This window comes from Budorcas taxicolor, chromosome 2 (assembly GCF_023091745.1).
Source record: "Budorcas taxicolor isolate Tak-1 chromosome 2, Takin1.1, whole genome shotgun sequence".
NCBI lineage: Eukaryota > Metazoa > Chordata > Mammalia > Artiodactyla > Bovidae > Budorcas > Budorcas taxicolor.
In genome coordinates, this window is record NC_068911.1 from 177,723,836 (window position 1) to 177,751,030 (window position 27,195).

At 47.9% G+C, this 27,195-nt stretch overlaps 1 protein-coding gene across 1 annotated transcript; it reads right to left on the bottom strand.

The window, feature by feature from the left end:
• Positions 1-14,436: 14,436 nt before the first annotated feature.
• On the bottom strand, positions 14,437-24,014 carry LOC128059817 (aflatoxin B1 aldehyde reductase member 3). Its single transcript, XM_052652107.1, has 7 exons — positions 23,750-24,014; positions 20,105-20,292; positions 19,833-19,937; positions 18,918-19,014; positions 18,603-18,702; positions 17,899-18,028; positions 14,437-15,060 (listed from the first exon to the last, which is right to left on the bottom strand). The coding sequence occupies exons 1-7, from the start codon at positions 23,976-23,978 to the stop codon at positions 14,899-14,901; spliced, it is 1,011 nt and encodes a 336-aa protein (XP_052508067.1). The 5' UTR covers positions 23,979-24,014; the 3' UTR covers positions 14,437-14,898.
• Positions 24,015-27,195: the final 3,181 nt, after the last annotated feature.

Consider the following 27,195-nt stretch of genomic DNA (forward strand, 5'->3'; position numbering starts at 1 on the left):
CACGGATCGCAGCCCGCCAGGCTCCTCTGTCCACGGACTTTTCCAGGCAAGAATACTGGAGTGGGTTGCCGTTCCCTTCTCCACCTGCTCATATTAATCATAATATAAAAATTATTGTTGCACAGCAAAGCACCCCAAAATTCTGTTGCTTAAGATGACGAAATCCAAAACTGACCCAAGAAGATTCAATGCGATGTCTATGAAATAGCTTAAAAAGATCAAGTACAGAACTATAGTCTATTTTTTTAAGGAAGAATAATAGCTCTTCTGTGCCAACGCATCCCCTGCCTTGAGGGAGGAGACACGAAACCTGAGAGGTTTATGCTGAGGTGGAGGGAGTGTTCCGTAAAATTCTGTGGCTTGTTGATACAGGGATTGGCACTGTGGCCTGAGACTGAACTGAACATGAGAACCTTAGAGGATGTCGTCTCTAAAGTACAGTGGCCATTCGCTGCCTGAACTGCATGGTTTGATGAGTGCATTTGGAATCTGTTGAGGCAGTCTGAGCTCAGGCTGGAAAAAAAAATTCCAGACAGAGAGCATTTCGGAATGGAGTGCGCTTATCAGGAGCAAGGGGCAGAGACACAGGGTGCTGCGAGCCCGGCGGGGCAGGTCGACCTCCTGACAGGCCAGGGAGAGCTGAGGGGCTGCTTCAGAACGCTGGGCTGGCTCAAGGGAGACCCGAGGCTGTTCCCGGAACCCACCTACAAAACCTCTGGCCAACCGAATACACTAATATACAATGAGGATAACACACCCTGACGTTACATTTCATCCCAAGAATACAGTTTGCTTTATATTTGCAAAGCAACCAGTGTTGCAGTGACATCAATCAGTTGATGTTAGTCAACTCTATTGGTCAAAGGTTTTTGTAGGTAGGTTCATGAAGACTACTGGGGTTAGTTTCTGCTGAGTCATATAGTAAGTGTATTTTTTACTTTATAAAAACTCACTTATCTGTTTAAAAGGCTAAACATGAAAAAAGGTTAAAAGTTATCTTTATCCTCACGTTTATCATTTCCAGCACTCTTCTTTTTGTGTGTGTATAAATCCAACATTTCTTCCTTCTAAAGAATTTTTCCAAATATTTGCCATAGTGAGAGCTGGCTCCTATGCATTCTCCCCAACCTTTGTCAGAACAAAGTATTTTGCTTTCATTCCTGAAAGGTGTTTTCGCTTGAGTTCTTTCAGTACTTAAATACAAATGCTGGCTGGAGCTTTTGGCAAGTCCCAACAAGAAAACCACAGAGCTGAGTTCTGGGGCCTGCAAGGTGGCAGGAAAACAATCGATATAGTTGAGTGTGCTAACACCAGGGACTTCCCAGGTGGTGCAAGTGGTAAGGAGCCTGCCTGCCAGTGCAGGAGACAAACAGGGGTTTGATCCCTGGGTTGGAAAGATCCCCTTGGAAAGATCCCCTGGAGGAGGGCATGGCAACCCACTCCTGTATTCTTGCCCAGAGAATCCCATGGACAGAGGAGGAGCCTGGTGGGCTACAAGTCCTTAGGGTCCCAAAGAGTCAGACATAACTGAAGTGACTTAGCATTCACACATACTAGCGTCAAAGAATAAAACACTTATGATTATCTCAATAGATGCAGAAAACGCATTGAACAAAGTTCAATACCCATTCATGAAGGAGAAAGAAAAAAAAAACCCTCAGCAAAACAAGAACAGGGAATTTCCTCAAAATGAAAAAGGGCATATTCAGAAAACATATCGCTGACATTATATTTAATAGTGAAACAATTCTCCCTCTAAGATTGGTAACCAGGCAGTGATGTCTGCTCTTGAGGCAGGAGGTAGATGGGTCCCACCAGAGCAAACTGATTAGACAGTCATTCCCTGTGAACCGGAACTCCAAGATGAGGAGAGCAGGACAGTGAAGAGAAGTAGCCAGACCCTGCCCAGACCACATATTCCTCATTCTCGAAGTCAGGAGACCTTCCCAACCACACATGCACAGAAGGGCTTCTTGGAGGTCAAAGGGGAATATCAAGGGATACTCTACCCATAGGCCTTTGCGGTAGAATCCATCTTGGCTAAGAGATGCGTGCGCCCACATGGGAGGAGCCTGAGATATACTATCTGTGGACTGTGAACCTGGCAAATCGAAATGATTGGCCAAAGGAAACCCGGAAGACATGCCTGATAAAAGTAATCCAAACTCCACAAGGGCGCGACTCTCCTCTCTCTCTGAATCTGCCAGCGCATCTATCCACATGTACTGGACTCTTTTCCCACTTAAAAAATACCTGTTCCACTACTTTCCGTCTTTGTGGGAATCCTTTTCTGCAAAACTGAAGGGCCAGAGCCCTTGTCTGTGACCACTGGTCTAGTGGTTAGGATCTGGTACTCTCAGCGCCACAACACGGCCTGAATCTCTGACTGGGAGCCCAAGCCCCGCTTCAAGCCATTGTGGGGGGAGGCTACCCAAGGTCACTCTCACACCTCTCATTCAATACTGTGCTGGAGATACTAGAGATGCCAATATATGCCAGGGGGCATGCATTGCAACAGGCAACTTCTTACTTAATTACAAAGCCACTGTCACTAAAAATAAATGAACAATTCTTTTGTGTCACTTAATACCACAGCTATATTCAAATATCCCTGATTGTTTTTAAGAAGTTTCAGGTGGCTTCAGGACTTTCCTAGCGGTCCAGTGGTTAAGACTCTGTGTTTTCAATGCAGGAGATCAAAAATTAAAAAAGTTTCAGTTGGCTTCCATTAGGATAAGACATGGTTGACACATTACATTTGGTTGTTATATTTCAAAAGTCTAGTTTAAACTTCAGCAGTCTCACCGCTTTTCATGCATTTGTTTATGGAAGGGACCTACCAGTTGGCCTATAGGACATCTCACATTCTTTTTGCATAGTCATAGTTTCATTTAACTTGTTCCTCATATTTTTCTCCAAATGGAAGTGCTAATGACTTGATTATATTCTAGTTCAACTTTTTTTTTTCCCTGTTAAGAATGCTTCATCAGTGGTCCCATGTACTTCCCAATGCATAACATCAAGGAGATACAAACAGCGGGGGTGATCCGCTCCTGATAATGCTGACGTCAAGCAATGGGTTCGTGTGGTGTCAGCCTGCTCCCTCCACTGTCGGGTTCCCAATCTTTCATTTTAAGGTTTCGTTGCAGGAAGGGTACCCTGTCCAGGGTCTGAGGATGAGCTCTTGTCTAACACCTGGGAATGAGTTGTCCGAGGAGAAAAGCATGCTGACAGAGCAAGGACCTTGTGGGGAAGGGGCATCTGGGCAGAGAGCAGGTCAGGGAGCCCAGGAGGACGGCTCTGCCAGGTGGCCCGCAGGCTCGGGTTTTATAGTAATGGGAAGAGTTTCTGGGCTGTCTCTGGCCAATCATTCTGACTCCGGGTACTTCCTGGTGGCACACGCATTGCTCAGCCAAGATGGATTCCAACAAGGAAGATTCTGGGAAGTTGGTAGGACACGGGTTGGCCTCTCCTCTCTCCTTTTGACCTTGCCCAGATTTTTCTGGCTGGTGGTGGCTTGTTAACTCCTTGTTTCTTACCAGCACCTTCTGTCCTAAAATAACTCCTGCAAATGGTTACTATGGTGCCCGGTCCAAGGGCGTGGTTTCAGTCAGTGTTTCCCCTAACAGTTTCATCTATAGATGATCTTCGCCTGAAATCAAGATAGAATTTTAAAGTCTCAGATTATGTTGTGTACATGCTAAAAACAGATCTTAGAAGTATAAGTTTAATATATATGACCTTCTGACGACAGTTGGCCCCTGAACAACATAGGTTTGAACTGGGCAGGTCCACGTATACACAGATTTTTTTTTATTCAGTAGTTAACACCACAGTACTGCACAATCCAAAGTGTGCTGAACCCAAGGACGTGGAAGAGGGAACCATGGGTACTGAACAGCCTCATATGCAGAGGGCTGACTCTAAGTTAATGCAGATTTTCCACTGCGCAGGGGGTCAGCGCCCCTTTCCTCCTTGTGGTTCAAGGGTCAGTTGTACTTTGTTTTTTTTCTTGCTGTACCATGTGGTCTGTGGGGTCTTAGTTCCCTGACCACGCATTGAACCCGGGCCCAAGGCAGTGAAAACAAGAGTCCTAACCACTGGACTGCCAAGGAATTCCCTCTGTAATCTTAAATGAGAAGTAAAGTACAGGTGTTCTTTTTAAATTAAACTTTTTAATTTTTGAGAAAGTTTTAGATTTATATGCAGTTGTAACAAATAATACAGAAATGCACTGTACCATTTTCCCAGTGTCCCCAACATCTTGTAAAATTATACTACGCTGTCATAACCCAGATACTGGCATTGAAACAGTCCATATACGATCGTTAAGTGGAGTATCCTATAAATGTTGATTAGATTCTGCTACTGACGGCTCCTTTGAGTTCTTCTGTATCCTTGCTGATTTTTCTGGGTAGTTATTCTGCCAGTTGTTAAGAGAGGGGTGCGACGTCTCCGACGGTAGTGGTGGATTTGTCTCTTTCCATTTCCAGGTCTATTAGTTTTTGCTTCACGTGTTTTGGCAGCTGGCTGGTGTTTCTTTAGGACTGCTCTTCCTCTATGTGTTGACTGTTTTCATCATTACAGAGTATCCCTCTCTGTCTCTAATAGTTTTCTTTGTTCTGAAGTCTACTTTCTTAGACACTTCTATAGCCATGTTCGGAGAAGGCAATGGCACCCCACTCCAGTCCTCTTGCCTGGAAAATCCCATGGATGGAGGAGCCTGGTGGGCTGCAGTCCATGGGGTCGCTAAGAGTTGGACACGACTGAACGACTTCACTTTCACTTCTCACTTTCATGCATTGGAGAAGGAAATGGCAACCCACTCCAGTGTTCTCGCCTGGAGCATCCCAGGGACGGGGGAGCCTGGTGGGCTGCTGTCTATGGGGTCACAGAGTCGGACACGACTGAAGCGACTTAGTGGTAGTAGTGGTAGAGCCATGTTAGCTTGCTCTTGATCAATATTTTCACTGTCTTTCTTTCTCCATCCTGTTACTTTCAGTTTGGCTGGATCATTATACTGTAAGTGACTTTCTGCAAAAAATACGTAGTAAGGTCATTAGGAAAGTCATTTATATATGCACCAGTCTTAGTGGCAGCATGCGAAATCGTCCTTCTTCACTGCGGCTTGTGAGGTCTTTAGCTGAAGCGCGTGAACCCTTAGTTGGGCGTGCAGGATCTAGTCCCTGACCAGTGGTTGAACCCAGGCCCCCGCAGAGTTTTGGCCACTGGACCACCAGGGAAGTCCCAAGTCTTTGCTTCAACCATCAAGTATAACTCAGAAAACTTTTAAGAGACGGAAAACCTATCATATTTATCCATATTTCGCTTACCATGTTTTTTCTTCTTTCGTGATGTTCCAGGATTCCTTCTTTCATCATTTTCTGTTTGTTTAGAGAATTTCCTTTATCGATTCACTAAGGATTGATCTGCTAGCAACAAAATCATAATTTTTCTTTATCTGAGAATGTTTTGATTCCCCCTTCATTCCAGAAGGATATAGTGCTGGGTATAAGATTCTAGGTTGATGATGCTTTCCTTTCAGCGCTTGAAAAATTGCTGCACCACTTCCATCTTTTCTCAGTGTTTGTTTTCCAGGGCTGTGCTGAGGGGACCCCACATTTTATTCTGCGGTGTTGTGGCATGTGCAGTAAAGCACTTATTGTCTAAAACTTCTCCGTCTTGCCATGATGCCCCTTTCCTAGTTCCTTGGCTGGAAAAAGCAGGCTCTCGTTGGGGCTTTTTCTATCTGTGTCAGTATTTCCAGGTTGCTGGCTTCTTCAGCTCTAAGTCTAGGATATCAGAAACAAAAAGAAAACTCAGGAAAATTATCCTGGTCATTCCTTGGGTCCTGAGGTCCCTAGCTAGTCTGACTTCTTCCTTCCACCTTCAGAGTCTGCTTATATTTACGTTACACATGGTGTCCAGGGTTTTTATTTGTACTTAGTAGGAGAAATAAGAGGAAACATATGTCTATTTTATCTTCCTGTAAGCAGAGGTCCTTCACTTTTGCTAAAACTAAAGTTACAAATATAATTTGCATATAATTTAGCAATCCCACTTCTATATATGCGCCAAAGAGAAAGGAAAACACATGTTCAGGTACTTTCCTGCTGGTCCAGGGGCTAGGACTCCAAGTTCCCAATGCAGGGGGCCTGGGTTCAATCCCTGGTCAGGAAACTAGATCCCACATGCCACAACTAGGACCCAGCACAACCAAATAAGTAAATAACAATAAATATTTTTTAAAACATATGTTCAAATTTATTGTTGTTTTGTTGCTCAGCTGTGTCCAGCTCTTTTGCAACCCCATCAACTGTAGCTCACCGGGTTCCTCTGTCCATGGAATTACTCAGGCAAGAATACTGGAGTGGGTTGACATTTCTTTTTCTGGGAGATCTTCCCCACCCAGGGGTCAAACTTGTGTTTCCTGCATTGGCAGGTGGATTCTTCACCACTGAGCCACCAGTGCACGCTACGTCACTTCAGTCGTGTCCGACTCTTTTGAGACCCCATGGACTGTAGCCCACCAGACTCCTCTGTCCATGGGATTCTCCAGGCAAGAATACTGGAGTGGGTTGCCATTTCCTCCTCCAGGGGATCTTCCCGACCCAGGGATGGAAACTGCACCTCTTAAGTCTCCTGCATTGGCAGATGGGTTCCTTACCACTAGTGCCACCTGAGAAGAGAAGCTCAATATTCAAATACGTACACATTAACGTTTATGTCAGTTCATTCACAAGAGCCCCAAATTGGAAACAACCAATCAACTTGTGGTACATTCATACAATGAAGTGTGATATCAGTTCAGTCAGTTCTGCAGACCCCACAGACTGCAGCATGCCAGGCCCTCCTGTCCATCACCAAAACCCAGAGTTTACTCAAACTCATGTCCATTGAATCGGTGATGCCATCCAACCATCTCATCCTCTGTCGTTCCCTTCTCCTCCTGCCCTCAATCTTTCCCAGCATCAGGGTCTTTTCCAAGGAGTCAGTTCTTCACATCAGGTGGCCAAAGTATTGGAGTTTCAGCTTCAGCATCAGTCCTTCCAATGAATATTCACGATTGATTTCCTTTAGGACGGACTGGTTGGATCTCCTTGCAGTCCAAGGGACTCTCAAGAGTCTTCTCCCACACCACAGTTCAAAAGCATCAATTCTTCGGCGCTCAGCTTTCTTCACAGTCCAACTCTCACATCCATACATGACCACTGGAAAAACCATAGCCTTGACTAGACGGACCTTTGTTGGCAAAGTAATGCCTCTGCTTTTGAATATGCTAACTAGCTTGGTCATAACTTTACTTCCAAGGAGTAAGTGTCATTTAATTTCATGGCTGCAATCACCATCTGCTGTGATTTTGGAGCCCCAGAAAATGAAGTCTGGCACTGTTTCCACTGTTTCCCCATCTATTTGCCATGAAGTGATGGGACCAGATGCCATGATCTTCATTTTCTGACTGTTGAGCTTTAAGCCAACTTTTTCACTCTCCTCTTTCACTTTCATCAAGAGGCTTTTTAGTTCCTTTTCACGTTCTGCCATAAGGGTGGTGTCATCTGCATATCTGAGTTTACTGATATTTCTCCTGGCAATCTTGATTCCAGCTTGTGCTTCCTCCAGCCCAGCGTTTCTCAAGATGTGCTCTGCATATAAGTTAAATAAGCAGGGAGACAATATACAGCCTTGATGTACTCCTTTTCCTATTTGGAACCAGTCTGTTATTCCATGTCCAGTTCTAACTGTTGCTTCCTGACCTGCATATAGGTTTCTGAAGAGGCAGGTCAGGTGGTCTGGTATTTCCATCTCTTTCAGAATTTTCCACAGTTTATTGTGATCCACACAGTGAAAGGCTTTGGCATAGTCAATAAAGCAGAAATAGATGTTTTTCTGGAACTCTCTTGCTTTTTCCATGATCCCAGTGGATGTTGGCAATTTGATCTCTGGTTCCTCCGCCTTTTCTAAAACCAGCTTGAACATCTGGAAGTTCACAGTTCATGTATTGCTGAAACCTGGCTTGGAGCATTTTGAGCATTACTTTACTAGCGTGTGAGATGAGTGCAATTATGCGGTAGTTTGAGCATTCTCTGGCATTGTGTTTCTTTGGGATTGGAATGAAAACTGACCTTTTCCAGTCCTGTGGCCACTGCTGAGTTTTCCAAATTTGCTGGCATATTGAGCACAGCACTTTCACAGCATCATCTTTCAGGATTTGAAATAGCTCAATTGGAATTCCATCACCTCCATTAGCTTTGTTCGTAGTGATGCTTTCTAAGGCCCACTTGACTTCACATTCCAGGATGTCTGGCTCTAGGTGAGTGATCACACCATCATGATTATCTGGGTCATGAAGATCTTTTTTGTACAGTTCTTCTGTGTGTTCTTGCCACTTCTTTTTAATATCTTCTGCTTCTGTTAGGTCCATACCATTTCTGTCCTTTATTGAGCCCATCTTTGCATCAAATGTTCCCTTGGTATCTCTAATTTTTTGAAGAGATCTCTAGTCTTTCCCCTTCTGTTGTTTTCCTCTATTTCTTTGCATTAATCGCTGAGGAAGTCTTTCTTATCTCTCCTTGCTATTCTTTGGAACTCTGCATTCAGATGCTTATATTTTTCCTTTTCTCCTTTGCTTTTCACTTCTCTTCTTTTCACAGCTATTTGTAAGGCCTCCCCAGACAGCTATTTGTAAGGCCTCCCCAGACAGCAATTTCTTTTCCATGGGGATGGTCTTGATCCCTGTCTCCTGTACAATGTCACGAACATCAGTCCATAGTTCATCAGGCACTCTATCTATCAGATCTAGGCCCTTAAATCTATTTCTCACTTCTAGTGTATAATCACAAGGAATTTGACTTAGGTCATACTTGAATGATCTAGTGGTTTTCCCTATTTTCTTCAATTTAAGTCTGAATTTGGCAATAAGGAGTTCATGATCTGAGCCACAGTCAGCTCCTGGTCTTGTTTTTGCTGACTGTATAGAGCTTCTCCATCTTTGGCTGCAAAGAATATAATCAATCTGATTTCAGTGTTGACCATCTGGTGATGTCCATGTGTAGAGTCTTCTCTTGTGCTGTTGGAAGAGGGTGTTTGCTATGACCAGTGCGTTCTCTTGGCAAAACTCTATTAGCCTTTGCCCTGCTTCATTCCGTATTCCAAGGCCAAATTTGCCTGTTACTCCAGGTGTTTCTTGACTTCCTACTTTTGCATTCCAGTCCCCCATAATGAAAAGGACATCTTTTTTGAGTGTTAGTTCTAAAAGGTCTTGTAGGTCTTCATAGAACCATTCAACTTCAGCTTCTTCAGCGTTATTGATTGGGGCATAGACTTGGATTACTGTGATACTGAATGGTTTGCCTTTGAGTTGAACAGAGATCATTCTGTCGTTTTTGAGATTGCATCCAAGTACTGCATTTCGGACTCTTTTGTTGACCATGATGGCTACTCCATTTCTTCTAAGGGATTCCTGCCCACAGTAGTAGATATAATAATGGTCATCTGAGTTAAATTCCCCCATTCCAGTCCATTTTAGTTCGCTGATTCCTAGAATGTCGACGTTCACTCTTGCCATCTCCTGTTTGACCACTTCCAATTTGCCTTGATTCATGGACCTAACATTTCAGGTTCCTATGCAATATTGCTCTTTACAGCATCGGACCTTGCTTCTATCACCAGTCACATCCACAGCTGGGTATTGTTTTTGCTTTGGCTCCATCCCTTCATTCTTTCCGGAGTTATTTCTCCACTGATCTCCAGTAGCATAATGGGCACTTACCGGAAAGATGATGCTGTGAAAGTGCTGTACTCAATATGCCAGCAAATTTGGAAAACTCAGCAGTGGCCACAGGACTGGAAAAGGTCAGTTTTCATTCCAATCCCAAAGAAATGCAATGCCAGAGAATGCTCAAACTACCGCACAATTGCACTCATCTCACACACTAGGAAAGTAATGCTCAAAATGCTCGAGGCCAGGCTTCAGCAATACATGAACTGTGAACTTCCAGATGTTCAAGCTGGTCTTAGAAAAGGCAGAGGAACCAGAGATCAAATTGCCAACAACTGCTGGATCCTGGAAAAAGCAAGAGAGTTCCAGAAAAACATCTATTTCTGCTTTATTGACTATGCCAAAGCCTTTGACTGTGTGGATCACAATACACTGTGGAAAATTCTGAAAGAGATGGGAATACCAGAACACCTGACCTGCTTCTTGAGAAACCTATATGCAGGTCAGGAAGCAACAGTTAGAACTGGACATGGAATAACAGACTGGTTCCAAATAGGAAAAGGAGTACATCAAGGCTGTATATTGTCTCCCTGCTTATTTAACTTATATGCAGAGTACATCATGAGAAAAGCTGGGCTGGAGGAAGCACAAGCTGGAATCAAGATTGCCAGGAGAAATATCAATAACCTCAGATATGCAGATGACACTACCCTTATGGCAGAACGTGAAGAGGAACTAAAAAGCCTCTTGATGAAAGTGAAAGAGGAGAGTGAAAAAGTTGGCTTAAAGCTCAACATTCAGAAAACGAAGATCATGGCATCTGGTCCCATCACTTCATGGCAAATAGATGGGGAAACAGTGGAAACAGTGCCAGACTTTATTTTCTGGGGCTCCAAAATCACTGCAGATGGTGACTGCAGCCATGAAATTAAAAGACACTTACTCCTTGGAAGTAAAGTTATGACCAAGCTAGTTAGCATATTCAAAAGCAGAGGCATTACTTTGCCAACAAAGGTCCGTCTAGTCAAGGCTATGGTTTTTCCAGTGGTCATGTATGGATGTGAGAGTTGGACTGTGAAGAAAGCTGAGCGCCAGAGAATTGATGCTTTTGAACTGTGGTGTTGGAGAAGACTCTTGAGAGTCCCTTGGACTGCAAGGAGATCCAATCAGTCCATCCTAAAGGACATCAGTGTTGGGTGTTCATTTGAAGGACTGATGCTGAAGCTGAAACTCCAATATTTTGGCCACCTCATGTAAAGGGTTAACTCATTGGAAAAGACCCTGATGCTGGGAGGGATTGGGGGCAGGAGGAAAAGGGACAACAGAGGATGAGATGGTTGGATGGCATCTCCAACTCAATGGACATGGGTTTGGGTAGGCTCCGGGAGTTGGTGATGGACAGGGAGGCCTGGTGTGCTGCGATTCATGAGGTCGTGAGGAGTTGGATACGACAGTGACTGAACTGAACTGAACTGAGAACACTTTCAAATCTTTTTTTTTTTTAACTTGAGGAGCCTCTTTTCACATTTAGATGTTTATCTGATAACTTTATACAGTGATTTAACAGAATTTCCAGGTTATAATGCACTTTTCTCAGGCTATGACAATGTGAGTGTTTAGCCTTCATGTCTGGGGGCCAGGAGCTAATAATTTGCTTTATAGGAGTTGGGAAATGCTTTATTCAACTCTTACATCTGTTCTTTTTCAGATTCTTTTCTCTTATAGGTTATTACAAAATACAGAGTATAGTTCCCTACATACTGCAGTTCGTTTCCGATGATCTGTTTTATACACGGCAGTGTGCATATGTTAGTCCCAAACTCCTAGTCTATCCCTCCCTGCGTTTCCCCTTTGGTAACCGTAGGTTACCAAAAGTACCATAAGGGTACATTTTCTCCCCTATAAGTGGTGCTGGTACAATTCCTTGACTTTGCAGGCTTAGGAGTATCGGCTGTTCCCCTTAATGCTTTCTGCTGAAGTTATGGAGGCAATCCCTAGGTATCATGAATGCTTCTAACCAGCACATCAAAGCATCTGCTCCTCACAAAAACAGTTCTGTGGAGTCCTGCCCCAAGGCCACAGCTGCGAGGCCTTGTACCAAGGCCACAGATACGGAGCCCAGAACCAAGGTCACGTCCGAAGCTGACTGAGTCCTTTGTAACTATTGCCAAAAGCCCCCCTGATATCAGCAGCAGGCTTCCTGACCCTATATGAGGCAGAAGTGCCCACCCTATAGCTCTCAGACTCCGAACCACTGGAACACAGGATCAGTTCCTGGTCCAGAAAGAGTCCATATGCCAACCAAGCCCACGGGCGACAACTACGGAGCCCACTGCTGAAGCCTGTGTGGCCTGGAGCCGCACCCTGCAGCGAGAGAAGTCACTGCAGGGAGAAGCCCCAGCGCCTCGGGGAAGAACAGCCCCCACCTTCTGCAACTAGCGAAAACCTCTGCAGCAACAAAGACCCAGCACAGCCAAGAACAGACACAGGTCTTTAAAAAAGAACACATTGAAGAGTATAGTGTGTTTTGTTTTTAGTGTATTCAGCCTTGTACAACCATCACAATCAAATTTAAAGCATTTTCATCACCCCCAGAAGAAACATCACCTATTCAAGGCACATTAGTTTGAGTAAACTCCGGGAGATGGTGGACAGGGGAGCCTGGCATGCGTCCACGGGGTCGCAGAGAGTCGGACACAACTTCGCAACTGAACAACAGAAGAAACCTGCACTCATTCAGTTAATCTCCAGTTCCTCCATTTTCATCACCCCCAAAGGAAACCTGTATTCCTCAGCAGTCAATCTCCAACCCATCTCTCAGCCCTAGGGAACCACAAGTCTAGTTTTTGTCTCTAACAGATTTCCCCATTCTAGACATGCCACAAAAATCAGATCATACGAGCCCTTTTGGAACTGTCCTCTTTCACTTTGTGTATCACCTTCAAGGTTCTGTTAGGGAAATTAGAAGGGAGGTAGTCTTGTTCAGGCTTCAGAAGCAGGAGAGCAGGCCTCTGACTTGCTTCTGACCCGCAGAGACACTGCAGGATTCTGTGCCCGCTTGCAAGCACAGCAAGTCAGGCAGCACTTTAGATAAGAAGGGGAGGAGGTCTTGGAATCTCTGAAGCCCCTGAAGGCCCGTCCAAGCCCATAAGTCTAAGAAGTCTTGCGACTCCCAAAGTGAAACAAACAGATTGTAAAAGTAAAACCAGAGCTGCATTTTTGCATATCAGTTTGCGCCCTGGAATTATAAGCTGGAGCCTGAAACTGCAACTTGAAGGCTCACCTGTGGGATGGACACACTGCCTGGGACCCTTTCCCAGTCGAGACTCCATACGCTGTTAACAGGGGACTTGGCAGCACCGGTCAAGTAGGGATGTTGGTCAGCCCAATTTGGTGATATATGTAGACTTACTTTCTTTACTGTTTCTACTTAATAACTGTACACTGAAATTAAGACAAATAATTATAACAAATCAAAATTGTTTCTGTATAACAACTGATTTCTTTTGCTGACAAATCTTTTGAACTTAAAATGTAAGTAAAGCTTACAGAAAAACAGGTTCATCCATATAATAGGTGTTTCATTATTTCATTGGCTGAATAATATTCCATGGTATGGACATATCACTTTTAATTGATGCATTCATCAGTTGTTGGACTTTTTGGACTGTTTCTGCTTTTAAGCTATTGTGAAATTCTTTCTGGACTCTCCAGTCTGTCCCATCAGTCCCATCCTTATGCCAACCCATACTGTTTTTTATCTCTGTAGCTTTGTAGTAAGCTTTGATATCAGGAACTGGAGGACTTTGCTCTGGCTTGTTTTGGCAATTCTCTATCCCTTGAATTTCAAATATGAATTTTAAAATAATTTTGTCAGTATCTGTAAGAAAAAATCTAGCAGGTTTTGATAGAAATTGAATTGAATCTTCTTAGGTCAATTTCAGATTTTGTCATCTTAAGCAACTCAGTTTTGGGGTGGCTTGTTGGGCAACAATGGCTGATCATACAAGCAGGGAGATTACCCCATTTGGGGAAGCATTCATTGTGTCACGGGTGAAGACAAAGGGAAGTTCCAAATAATCAAACTGTATCTGCAGTGTCTCCTTCTAGATGGCAAGTAGGACCTTTCTTTGGACTCAGGAGCCTCTGATTGGTGGCTTCGGCTGCATTTCCAAGTTGAGCCCCTGTCGTCACTTAAGAGACGGGTTCAGGTGCTGCCTGCTCCTGCTGCTTGGCTCACATCCCTCGCCCAGGGCGTGAAGTTCTAACAGAAACAACCGGACCTGGGATTTCCTTTCTTCTCCAGCCTTGGGTGCCTCCTACTTGGAGCAGGAATTTGCTGAGGGAAACTGGGGTCCTGGCTGCCCAGGCCCACGCTAACAGAGGGAGGCGCAGCAGCGGAGCTGAGAATCTGTAGATGAGCAGACGCCAGCAGGCTTCAGCTAAGAGTGAAGGCACTGCCTTTGTTTTCAGAGGGGTGGGCCTTCCAGTATGCAGGATCTTCAATTCCCAAGCAGGAATCGATCCTGCACCCCGCGCAGAGTCTTAACCACTGGACCTCCAGAAAAGTCCCACTTTTTCCCGTTTTTTTTTTTAAAGCCACTGATAAAATGACTGTGCGTTAAAATGTCCCACAGCATCCTGGGGGTTTTTATCCTTCTTGGAAGGTTTTTGTCCAAATTATTCCCTTTCTGAGTATCCAGTGAGATAATTCGGACAGAAAATCCACCTCAGGGTGGACGGCCCTCTTTCCCTCTGTCGTGGGAACGTGAGGGCCGCCTGCAGCCCCACCGAGAGGTCAGGCTGGGAGACCCCCCGCCGCCTCTGCCCCGGGGGCTCCAGCTCGAGGGTCCACCCCTCGGGCAGGAAGGCGCAGGCAGGGAGGAGACGAGTCACAGCAGCTGAGAGAGAAACCTGCGGGGCCCACTCAGTGACTGGGCCACAGGCAGGGCTAGTGTTGGCTTTATTCAGATGGGAAATGACTCAGAGGGGCTCAGCCCAAGGCGTTACACGTTGTGAAGGCACCTGGGAGGGAGGCAGGGGTCTAGAAAAATAACGCGTGGATCCAGACGATGGAGGACGACCACGCAAAATCAGCTTAAGGCAAAGGCCGGCCAGGGAGAGAGCAGGAGAGGCGACGGGAGAGGGAGACACCTCCGGCGCCTGAGCCAGGCAGGGGCCTAGCGGAAGTAGCTGGGACAGTCGTGGGCGACCAGGCGCCAGGCCTGATCAAAGGCCTGCACGACGGCCGGCTCCAGGGGCCCCTCCTCAGTGGCCGCCAAGTTCTCTTCCAGCTGCTCCAGGCTGGACATGCCCAGGATGACCGCGTCCCCGTGGGCGCCCTGCAAGGGGAGACGGCCGGACGTCACGCACTGATGCCCCACAGAGACCCCATCACACACACCCCCGCCCAGCCCCGACCCCGCCAAGACCTAGGATTGGGCAGACTCTTTATACCCTACATAGTGAGAGAGTTAATTCTCAGGTAGGTTGATGAGAAGTCCAGGGTCCCCAAGGAGGAGAAAGGCATCTGGGGCTCTCAAGAAGGAGAAAAGGGCAAACTTTTTTTCCCTACATTCCTTAGTCTTAGTCACATAACACCTTAGTTTCTTTAAGCCCATAGCTAGTGATTATACAATAAAATAACTCATCTTAAGCTCTGTACTAAGGCCAGAGAATGCTCAAACTACCGCACAACTGCACTCATCTCACACGCTAGGAAAGTAATGCTCAAAATGCTCCAAACCAGGCTTCAGCAATACATGAACCGTGAAATTCCAGATGTTCAAGCAGGTCTTAGAAAAGGCAGAGGAACCAGAGATCAAATTGCCAACAACTGCTGGATCATGGAAAAAGCAAGAGAGTTCCAGAAAAACATCTATTTCTGCTTTGTTGACTATGCCAAAGCCTTTGACGGTGTGGATCACAATGCACTGTGGAAAATTCTGAAAGAGATGGGAATACCAGACCACCTGACCTGACCTGCCTCTTGAGAAATCTGTATACAGGACAGGAAGCAACAGTTAGAACTGGACATGGAACAACAGACTGGTTCCAAATAGGAAAAGGAGTACATCAAGGCTGTATATTGTCACCCTGCTTATTTAACTTATATGCAGAGTACATCATGAGAAATGCTGGGCTGGATGAAGCACAAGCTGGAATCAAGATTGCCGGGAGAAATATCAATAACCTCAGATATGCAGATGATACCACCCTTATGGCAGAAAGTGAAGAAGAACTAAAGAGCCTCTTGATGAAAGTGAAAGAGGAGAGTGAAAAAGTTGGCTTAAAGCTCAACATTCAGAAAATGAAGATCATGGCATCCGGTCCCATCACTTCATGGCAAATAGATGGGGAAACAGTGGCTGACTTTATTCTTTTGGGCTCCAAAATCACTGCAGACGGTGACTGCAGCCATGAAATTAAAAGACCCTTACTCTTTGGAAGAAAAGTTATGACCAAGCTAGTTAGCATATTACAAAGCAGAGACATTACTTTGCCAACAAAGGTCCGTCTAGTCAAGGCTATGGTTTTTCCCGTGGTCATGTATGGATGTGAGAGTTGGACTATAAAGAAAGCTGAGCGCTGAAGAATTGATGCTTTTGAACTGTGGTGTTGGAGAAGACTCTTGAGAGTCCCTTGGACTACAAGGAGATCCAACCAGTCCATCCTAAAGGAAATCAGTCCTGAGTGTTCATTGGAAGGAGTGCTGCTGAAGCTGAAGCTCCAATACTTTGGCCACCTCTTGCAAAGAAGTGACTCATTTGAAAAGACCCTGATGCTGGCAAAGATTGAAGGCAGAAGGAGAAGGGGACGACAGAGGATGAGATGGCTGGATGGCATCACCGATTCAATGGACAGGAGTTTGGGTTAACTCCAGGAGCTGGTGATGGACAGGGAGGCCTAGTGTGCTGCAGTCCATGGGGTTGCAAAAAGTCGGGCACAACTGAGTGACTGAACTGAACTGAACTGAACTGAAGTGAAATCGCTCAGTCATGTCCAACTCTTTGTGACCCCATGGACTGTAGCCTACCACCCTCCTCAACCCACAGGATTTTCCAGCCAAGACTACTGGAGTGGGGTGCCATTTCCTTCTCCAGAGGATCTTCCGGACCCAGGGATCAAACCCGGGTTTTCCCGCATTGCAGGCAGATGCTTTCCCGTGTGAGCCACCAGGGAAGGTTATATAACAATGTGTCTTGCGGGAGGCTGTGCTTCTCCTTTTTGACAAGAACCTTCTGACTCATCCTGTTCATGTGGAGTGGGCGTGGCTCTGATAAGACCTTGTCTATTGTTAATGTATGTTGTGGGCTTGGGTCTGGTAAAAGTCTATAAGGCCTTGATAAAACTAGCCAATGGGGCTCTCTCTGACCCTTTCTGATGTCTGTGTCAGAAGCTTTCTTTGTCCTTTCTCACTGTAATGAACTTCTGCCACACGAAAGCTGTGAGAGATCAAGCCTGGTCCCTGGTCCCTAAGCTAAATCTTCTTTGGAGATCAAGAAGCCGACATCGTTCACCATAAGCTATCAATAGTTATACAAAGCACTTACGGTGCCTTCAACATTCCTAACTATGTGACCCCGAATCTTCTCTTCTTTCCTCTGCTGCCACGATGTTCGTCCTCATTCAGACCTCAGTTCAGAGCCCGGTTCTGCCATCAGTGGCTGTGTAAACTTGGTTTAGCTTTTTAACCCCCAAGACTCAGATCTCAGTTTTCACCGTGCTTACGGGAATGAGAAGTTACACAAAGCACCTAACTCCCATCTATTGAAAACCTGCTGTATACATGCCAGACACTATGCAACTGTGTACGGCTGGAGAAAAGGTGTAGCCAGGAAGACGGGGACACCAAAGAGAGGGAACCCCGACTCCCACAGAGGAGCAGGACCAGCGGGCTGTATATGAAGTCCGTGACAACTTTCTCTCCCGTTCAGAGCTGTGTGCTCATCACAAAACTGGAATAATCCCACTTCATCAGGCCTAAGCAATCGTTCAATCTATGCTTGTAAAGCCCTCGCGACAGGGCCTGGTTCTTCGGCAGCTACCCAGAACAGGAAGGCTGCCTGAGAACTGGACCAGAGAGATTTCAGAGGGAAAAATGACTTAGAAATCATGCTGGCTCCTCAAAGAGAGCGGGGGCAGGGCTTCCAGGGATGGTGGGGGCGGGGGCAGGTTACCTGGAGCTGGGAATGGTGGTACATCCACCGGAGGGCGGCTGAGGTCATGCTGGGGGCGCTGGTGCCATACGCAGCCTGCAGGGCCTTCTCCACCAGGGCGATGCCCTCGAAGTGGTGCTCCTTCCAGTAGCTGGACAGGTGGGGACGGTAGCACGGGGTCAGGACCACGGGTCACACGGGGGGCCACTGCCTAAGAGCAACCCAGGAAGCCCCCGCAGCACGGAGGGGCCAGGGTCCCCTTGGGCAGGGCGTCTCCTGCTTTTCTGGGCAACAGAACCACCCAGGACGCTGGCTCCCTCACCAGAGACCTCAAGGATGTCTCTGCTCTTAAGAACTCAAACCCTGCCCTTACTTTACCTGGAGAAACAGGAAGCCAGGACGGGGGCACAGCCCGGCCCCAAGCCTCCTGTTCCTCCATCTGGGGCCCTGTCTTTCCCCCTTGGCAGGTGACCAGTTTTCTTAGGCATGATTTATGACTTGGAAGGTCGGCCATAAGGCCCAGGGATCGGCATTCCTCACGGAGGTCCCAAGAAAACAAAACGAAGCCTTGCAGAAGGTTTCCTGATTCCTCCAGGAATCAAGAGAGCTAGGTCCAGGCAGCAAGGGAAGGCCCCGAAAGGAAAGCAGCCCCAGGGACGCCCCACTTTCAGACTGTGGGACCCCTCCCACTCTGCCCGTCCTGGCCCCGTCTGCCCCCAGCTCACCGATTCCTGTAGACCTCTGCCCAGTTGTTTCCAAAGAAGCGGCCCACGGGCTGTTTCCCGTCCTTGTCCTCATACTTGTACCTGCCGGTCAGCAGGCCTCCTGCAGAAAGGCTGCGGTCAGACCCCAAGCACTGCCCCAGAGCCCGTCTTGCTGGAAGTGGGGGTGATGGCGGGGAACCAGGACGGATGGAGGTCCTAGCAAACCCCTCCCCTTCCCAGGCCTGGGGCCAGGCTTCTCCCGGGTCAGGAAGGGGCAGAACGGGGTCAGGAAGGCCCTCCCACCCAGGGGAGCCTGTCCCCGCAGCCAGCCCGTACCAGCCAGAGGGTTGTAGGCGTAGAACCTCAGTCCAAAGCGCCGGAGGCAGGGCAGGAGCTCCGTCTCCACCTGCCGGGTGGTGGCGTTGTACATGCCCTGCAGGCAGAAGGGCCAGTTGAGCGGGGGCCCGGCCGGGGAGCCCCAGCCTGCTCTCAAAGTCTTCGGTCAAGACCCCCAGGACTCCAGCATGGTTTCCAAAGTCACTACTGGTGGACGGGGAGATGGGGCTGGGCCCCAGGGAGGGACGGCAGCCTGGCTCTGCCATCCCACACACATCCGCAGGCACCAGCCATGGGCTGGACCCCGAGCTCTCAAACACATGTGGATCTGGTGAGCTCTCTGCTTCAGGAGATGTCAGAGTCGAGTTAAAATCAAAGCAGAGTGGACGCTCCTGATGGTTCAGTGGTTAAGAATCCACCTTGCGATGCAAGGGGCACGGGTCCAATCCCTGGTAGGGCAACTAAGCCTGAGAGCCGAAACTAGAGAGTCCGTGGGCCGCAATGCGGGTCCCGTCGTGTGATGCAGCTGAGACCCGAGGCAGCCAAACAAGCAAGCAAGCAAACAGGACGGGACAGATGAGCAAAGGTGGCTTCTGTGATCACGGCAGATTCTCAGAGATACTCGCTCAATGCATAAAGCTGGGGTCTGGAGACTGGAGGACCCACTGGGCTGTTGGGAAAGCCTTCCAGAGGAAGAGGTATCTAAGTGACACCCAGGCGCTCCTTCCAGGGAGAAGGGGAGGCGAGTTTGGGCTGACCGCAGAGCCAGAAGCAGGCAGGAAGGGGGACCAGGGCCTGAGGGCCCCGGGGGGCCGTCTACAGGCTGGGAGCAGGGGAGTGGGAGAGGGCAGGGGGCGCAAGAGGACCTGGGATGGCAGGCACCCTGGAGTCGGGCCTCTGCAGCCCCGGCCTCACCTGGTACACGGTGGGCAGGATCCAGCCATTGCTCCTGCACAGGGTACAGATCTCAGCCACCTCCCAGGCGGCATAGTTGGAGAGGCCGAGCTCCACGAACTTGCCCTGTGGGGGAGAGGCCTTGGTCAGACTCCCCCGCAGCCCAGAAGGCCAGACCCAAAGACTAGGACCCTGGGCGTGGGGTCCGTCCCCTACTCTGCTCCGGGACAGCCCTGGAGCCTCTGCTCTCTGGGCACCGACAGGCCAGGGTGGGACTGGGGTGCCGTGCTCACCTCCTGGTGCAGCTGGTGGCAGGCGCGCAGCGTCTCTTCCACGGGGGTGCCGTGGTCTGGCAGGTGCAGGTAAAACAGGTCGACCCGGGGGCACTGCAGCCGCTGGAGGGACGTCTCCAGCTGGGACCGGAGGCTGTCAGGCTTCAGAGAGTTTTCTTCCAATGGATTGGCCTTGGTGGCAATTTTTACTTTGGGAAGAGAAAAATAGAAGTTCAGGTCAACTTAGAAATCATTGGAGGGGATCTAGGGTTAATGGTTAAGAGGCAGGCCTGGGTTCATGCCTCAGCTCTGCCAATTCCAGCTCTATGACCTTGACCAAGCGATTCAACCTCTCTGAGCCCCACGCCTGTATTCTTGCCAGGAAAATCTCAGGGACAGAGAAGCCTGGCAGGCTACAGTCCATGGGATCGCAGAGTCGGACATGACTGAGCACGCACATGCGTGTGTGCACAAACACACACAGAGTCTCAATTTTCTCAATTGTAAATTGAGAGTGTCAATGGTACTGTCTAGCTGGGAGGCCCTGAGGATTGATCAGAACTTTGACACACTTGCTCATTATGAGCTGCTAATGTTATCACTACAGTGACTATTTACCAGACAGCTGGGTGTGGCATGCCTGGCACTTCAGGTTGGAAGAGGAATGCCAACCCTGGATCCCTGCCCTCAAGGACCCACAGTTTAACGGGGCACCACGGGGTAAGTGAGGTCAGGACACGCAGGAGTAGCAGGGAGGAGCCCTGAGAATTCAGGGAAGGCTTTCTAGGGCTTTGAATCTCCAAGAGGAGTCAAAGGCTACCCTGGGGCAAGAACATGGCTTTGAGGAGTCATGCCTGCGATCCCACAGACCTAAAACACCAGGTCTGGGGGTATGCGAGACGAGAGAAGGGGCCACAGACCAGAGAGATGCAAAGGGCCCTGAGGGCACCCCTTAGAATCTGACTTCAGGGGACCACAGGGCGACTCTAAACACTTCCAGCCAGCAAGTTAGGGGGTCGGCTTTGCAGTTTTGAACGATGACTCTGAATGAAACACAAAGAACCTCGGGCACAGGTCTGGAGACAGGGAAAACGGCAAGGAGACTGTGGCAGGAATTCAGGAAAGAGAAGCAAGAGGCCTCAACTGGGGCCCCAGAGGAGGATCATATTTCTGTCAGAGAAACATCCAACTGAGAAAAGGCCAGTGTTGTGCTACCTGTGTGACCCAGGAAGGAGTTAAATACCTTTCTCCCCATCCTCCTTAAGAATCAGATGAGCAAACTAATGGCTGAGAAGAGAGCCCTGTCTGCGCTGTTTACTCTTGGAAAGTCACCTCAGCAGGCCAGACCCCTTGAGATGGGAGAGACCAGGCTGGAGGGCTGAAGGCCTACTCATTTGGAATTTTCCATTCCACCACCTCCTCCCCTTTGGCCCACACCCCTTCTTGACATTAACTTCAAATCTGAGATTTAAGAACTGTAGCCCAGCTGGTTCCAGCCTAAAGGAGGGAAGAGGAGATGCTGCAGAAGAAAAAAGACCAATGTAAATGCCTGTGGACAGATTAATGGATAAACAAGATGTGGTACGTGTATACAATGGGATATTCCTCAGCCATCAGGAAAGAATGAAATGATGCCATTTACAATAACATCGAAGGACCTAGCAATTATCATACTAGGTAAAGTAAGTTAGAGAAAGACAAATATGATACCGCTTACATGTGGAATCTAAAAAAGATTATACAAATGATATATTTACAAAGCAGAAACAGACTCACGGACAGAAAAGAAACTTATGGTTACCAAAGGGGGAAGGGGGTGATAAATTAGGAGTTTGGGATTAACATACACAATAATATATAGAAAATGGGGATTCCCAGGTGGCTTAGTGGTAAAGAATCCACCTGCCAATGCAGGAGATGTAGGAGACACGGGTTTGATCCCTGGATCAGGAAGATGCCCTGGAAAAGGAAATGGCAACCCACTCCAGTATTCTCGCCAGGAAGATCCCAGGGGTAGAGGAAGGAGCCTGGCAGGCTACAGTCCATAGGGTTGCAAAGAGTTGGACACAATTTAGTGATCGAGCAAGCAATATTTATAAAAATAGACAGCCAACAAAGACCTACTGTAAAGCAAAGGAACTATATTCAATACCATAATAATTTATGATGGAAAAGAATCTGAAATATATATATATATATAAAACTAAATCCCTTTGCTGTACATCTGAAATTAACTCAACATTGTAAATCAACTATACTTCAATTAAAAATTTTAAAAATAATAATAAAACCAGAGATGTCATGGCGAGGCTGCCAAGTGACCTAGAAAGAGTGCAGCTCTGAGATCCATGCATATTCTCGTCTTGTTCCAGATCTACCATGCCGTGAATCATTTCTCCCTGAGACACCCCAGAGTGAAAGATGGCACAGGGTGCCAATGGCATCTACTATTACCAGAACCTCATGCCTACTAACAGTATCAGCCAGCGTTGCTGAGCCCTCACTATGTGCCTGCCCGGCACATTATAAGCACTGCAGATGGCATCAGACTGGTGGGGGACCTTCCCCTGGGCCCATACAATAAACCTCCGCTGGGCTCCATTGCCTGCTCCAATGCCCTCAGTACTGCCAAACCTCATTGCCTTTGCACATTCACTGCTCACACCCACTGCCAGGAACGCCTTTCTCCTCTTTTGGAAAAGTATCAGTTCAAGGTCTGACGTTCCCTTTTCTGAGCATTCTTCTTTGGCCCTTTCTGGGAAGGGGTCCCTCTTCTGGGCTCCCCAGCTGTCTCTAGACTCTGAGCTCCCTGGATTGGGTGACTGTCAATTCCTCTTCTATGGCTTCGGACAGAGGCTGGCACAGATGCGGCAGTTAGACGGGGTACCTCCCCCACACCCTATCCCAGCTACTGCTGGTAGCTCCAGCTGCTCCCAGGCGTGATGTGGAGAAGTGATAGTCTTAGGCACTCACTCCTGCCCCACTCTTTTGCCACCCCATGCACTGTAGCCCGCCAGGCTTCTCTGTCCATGGGGACTCTCCAGGTAAGAACACTGGAGTGGGTTGCCATGCCCTTCTCCAGGGAATCATCCCTACCCAGGGATCGAACCCAGGTCTCTGCATTGCAGGCAAATTCTTTACCATCTGGGGCACCAGGGAAGCCCGGGTGAAGTGGGAGACACTGCGGACTGAACTGCGGGGCCAGGGCTCCAGGGAGGGGGCCAGGGCTCAGAGCAACGAGGAAACCGGTCCCCGCCGGTTCCAAAGACTGATCTGCAACGGTGCCAGCGAGTGCCAGGGCAATAAGGGCAGGACTCCTGAAGATCGGACCGTACCGGGCACCTGCGGGGGAGGGGAAAGGGGGAAGGGGCTGTCCAGCGCCAAATTCCGTTTCCAGGGCCCCCTAAGAGGGGCTAGCCAAGTCGTTCCAGGCTCTGCCACTGTCGGGACGTTACCGAGAGGAAGGGAAAATGAGAGGAAAAGAGTCAAGACCAAATGTCTGGCTGTCCGAGCTGATGTGCAAGGGCGCTGGGAAGCGGTAGTTTCACAGAGCTGCGGGGAGGCCTGGGGAGGGGGGCAAGATGGACAAGGCGGTCGGTCCCGGCCGCGGCCAGTGCATGGCTCGGGGGCGGTCACGGTGCCGGGGTCCGGGGGGCCAGGCGTTACCTTTGCAGCCGCTGCCGCCCAGCCCGAGCCCCAGGCCGCCCAGGATGCTCTCGGACTGGCCGTCAGCATACACGAAGGCCGTGTCGATCTCGGTGTGGCCGCGCTCCAGGAAGGCGCGCACGGCCGCGGCGCTGCTGGGCACGTCCATGCGACGCCCCATTTCCATGGCGCCCAAGACGGTGGCAGGCCGGGTCGGGACACCCCGGGGGTACGACTGTGGCTGGGCCATGGCGAAAGGGTGGGCAACGCAGGCGCCCCGAAGCCGAACGCACCCAGGACAAAGCGGTGAGGGCGGGCGCTTTAAGGAGAGGTAGGCCCCGCCCACCTGACAGGGGGCGGAGCGAAGTGACGAGTGTAGCCCCGCCCCCTACCCGGGACCCCTAGGCAGGGGCCTTTCCTAAGGGTTGAAGATGACAGACTTTATCTTAGGGGGCTCCAAAATCACTGCAGATGGTGACTGCAACCATGAAATTAATAGACGCTAGCTCCTTGGAAGAAAAGTTATGACCAACCTAGACAGCATATTAAAAAGCAGAGACATTACTTTGCCAACAAAGGTCTGTCTACTCAAGGGTATGATTTTCCCAGGAGTCATGTATGGATGTGAGAGTTGGACTATAAAAAAAGCTAAGCACTGAAGAACTGATGCTTTTAACCTGTGGTGCTGGAGAAGACTCTTGAGAGTCCCTTGGACAGCAAGGAGATAAAACCAGTCCATCCTAATGGAAATCAGTCCTGAATATTCATTGGAAGGACTGATGCTGAAGCTGAAACTCCAATACTTTGGCCACCTGATGTGAAGAACTGACTCCTTGGAAAAGACCCTTATGCTGGGAGGGATTGAAGGCAAGAGGAGAAGGGGACGACAGAGGATGAGATGGTGGGATGGCATCACCGACTCAATGGACATGAGTTTGAGTAAGCTCTGGGAGTTGGTGATGGACAGGGAGGCCTGGCGTGCTGCAGTCCATGGGGTCGCGAAGAGTCGGACACGACTGAGCGACTGAACTGAAGATCCTAAAATGTGGTCTTGGCCCAGAGGTGGTGCCTTGGGGCCGTCCCGCCATCTTGCAGGCCCCAGAGGCTGGCTCTGTGGTTCTCTTGTTGGGACTTGACAAAGGCTCCAGCCAGTGTTCAAGTATTGAAAGAACTCAAATGAAAACACCTTTCGAAAATGAAAGCAAAGACTTTGTTCAGACAAAGGTTAGGGAGAATTCATAGCAGCCAGCTTTCACTACGGGCTTCCCTGGTGGCAGCTCAGCTGGTGAAGAATCCGCCTGCAAGGTAGGAGACCTGGGTTCTATCCTTGGGGTTGGGAAGATCCGCTGCAGAAGGGAACAGCTCCCCACTCCAGTATCCTGACCCGGAGAATCCCATGGATTGTATAGTTTATGCCGCCGCAAAGGGTCAGACACAGCTGAGCGACTCTCACTTCAGTTTACCTCTTCGCTATAGCAAATATTGGGAGAAATACTTTAGACAGAAGAAAAGCTGGATTTACACACACACAATATGAAGAGTGCTGGAAATGGTAAACACAAGGATAAATATAATCTTTGACCTTTTTTTATGTTTAACTTTTTAAACAGTTTTTATAAAGTTAAAATACACTTACTGTATGACTCAGCAAAAACTACACCCTAGTAATCTTTGTGAACCTACCTACCTTATTGCCAAATTCAGACTTAAATTGAAGAAAGTAGGGAAAACCACTAGACCATTCAAAACCACTAGACCATTCAGGTATGACCTAAATCAAATCCCTCATGATTATACAGTGGAAGTGAGAAATAGATTTAAGGGACTAGATCTGATAGATAGAGTGCCTGATGAACTATGGACTGATGTTCGTGACATTGTACAGGAGACAGGGATCAAGACCATCCTCATGGAAAAGAAATGGCTGTCTGGGGAGGCCTTACAAATAGCTGTCTGGGGAGGCCTTACAAATAGCTGTGAAAAGAAGAGAAGTGAAAAGCAAAGGAGAAAAGGAAAGATATAAGCATTTGAATGCAGAGTTCCAAAGAATAGCAAGGAGAAATAAGAAAGCCTTCCTCAGTGATCAATGCAAAGAAATAGAGGAAAACAACAGAAGGGGAAAGACTAGAGATCTCTTCAAGAAAATTAGAGATACCAAGGGAACATTTGATGCAAAGATGGGCTCAATAAAGGACAGAGATGGTATGGATCTAACAGAAGCAGAAAATATTAAGAAGAGGTGGCAAGAATACACAGAAGAACTGTACAAAAAAGATCATCAAGACCCAGATAATCACGGTGGTGTGATCACTCACCTAGAGCCAGACATCCTGGAAAGTGAAGTCAAGTGGGCCTTAGAAAGCATCACTATGAACAAAGCTAGTGGAGGTGATGGAATTCCAGTGGAGCTCTTTCAAATCCTGAAAGATGATGCTGTGAAAGTGCTGCACTCAATATGCCAGCAAATTTGGAAAACTCAGCAGTGGCCACAGGACTGGAAAAGGTCAGTTTTCATTCCAATCCCAAAGAAAAGCAATGCCAAAGAATGCTCAAACTACCTCACAATTGCACTCATCTCACATGCTAGTAAAGTAATGCTCAAAATGCTCCAAGCCAGGCTTCAGCAATACATGAACCGTGAACTTCCAGATGTTCAAGCTGGTTTTAGAAAAGGCAGAGGAACCAGAGATCAAATTGCCAACATCCACTGGATCCTGGAAAAAGCAAGAGAGTTCCAGAAAAACATCTATTTCTGCTTTATTGACTATGCCAAAGCCTTTGACTGTGTGGATTACAATACACTGTGGAAAATTCTGAAAGAGATGGGAATACCAGACCACCTGACCTGCCTCTTCAGAAACCTATATGCAGTTCTGGAAGCAACAGTTAGAACTGGATATGGAACAACTGACTGGCTTCAAATAGGAAAAGGAGTACATCAAGGCTGTATATTGTCACCCTGCTTATTTAACTTATATGCAGAGTACATCATGAGAAACGCTGGGCTGGATGATGCACAAGCTGGAATCAAGATTGCCGGGAGAAATATCACTAACCTCGGATATGCAGATGACACCACCCTTATGGAAGAAAGTGAAAAGGAACTACAAAGCCTCTTGATGAAAGTGAAAGAGGAGAGTGAAAAAGTTGGCTTAAAGTTCAACATTCAGAAAATGAAGATCATGGCATCTGATCCCATCACTTCATGGGAAATAGATGGGGAAAGATTGGAAACAGTGTCAGACTTTATTTTTGGGGGCTCCAAAATCACTGCAGATGGTGATTGCAGCCATGAAATTAAAAGGGGCTTACTCCTTGGAAGAAAAGTTATGACCAACCTAGATAGCATATTCAAAAGCAGAGACATTACTTTGCCGACTAAGGTCCGTCTAGTCAAGGCTGTGGTTTTTCCAGTGGTCATGTATGGATGTGAGAGTTGGACTGTGAAGAAGGCTGAGCGCCAAAGA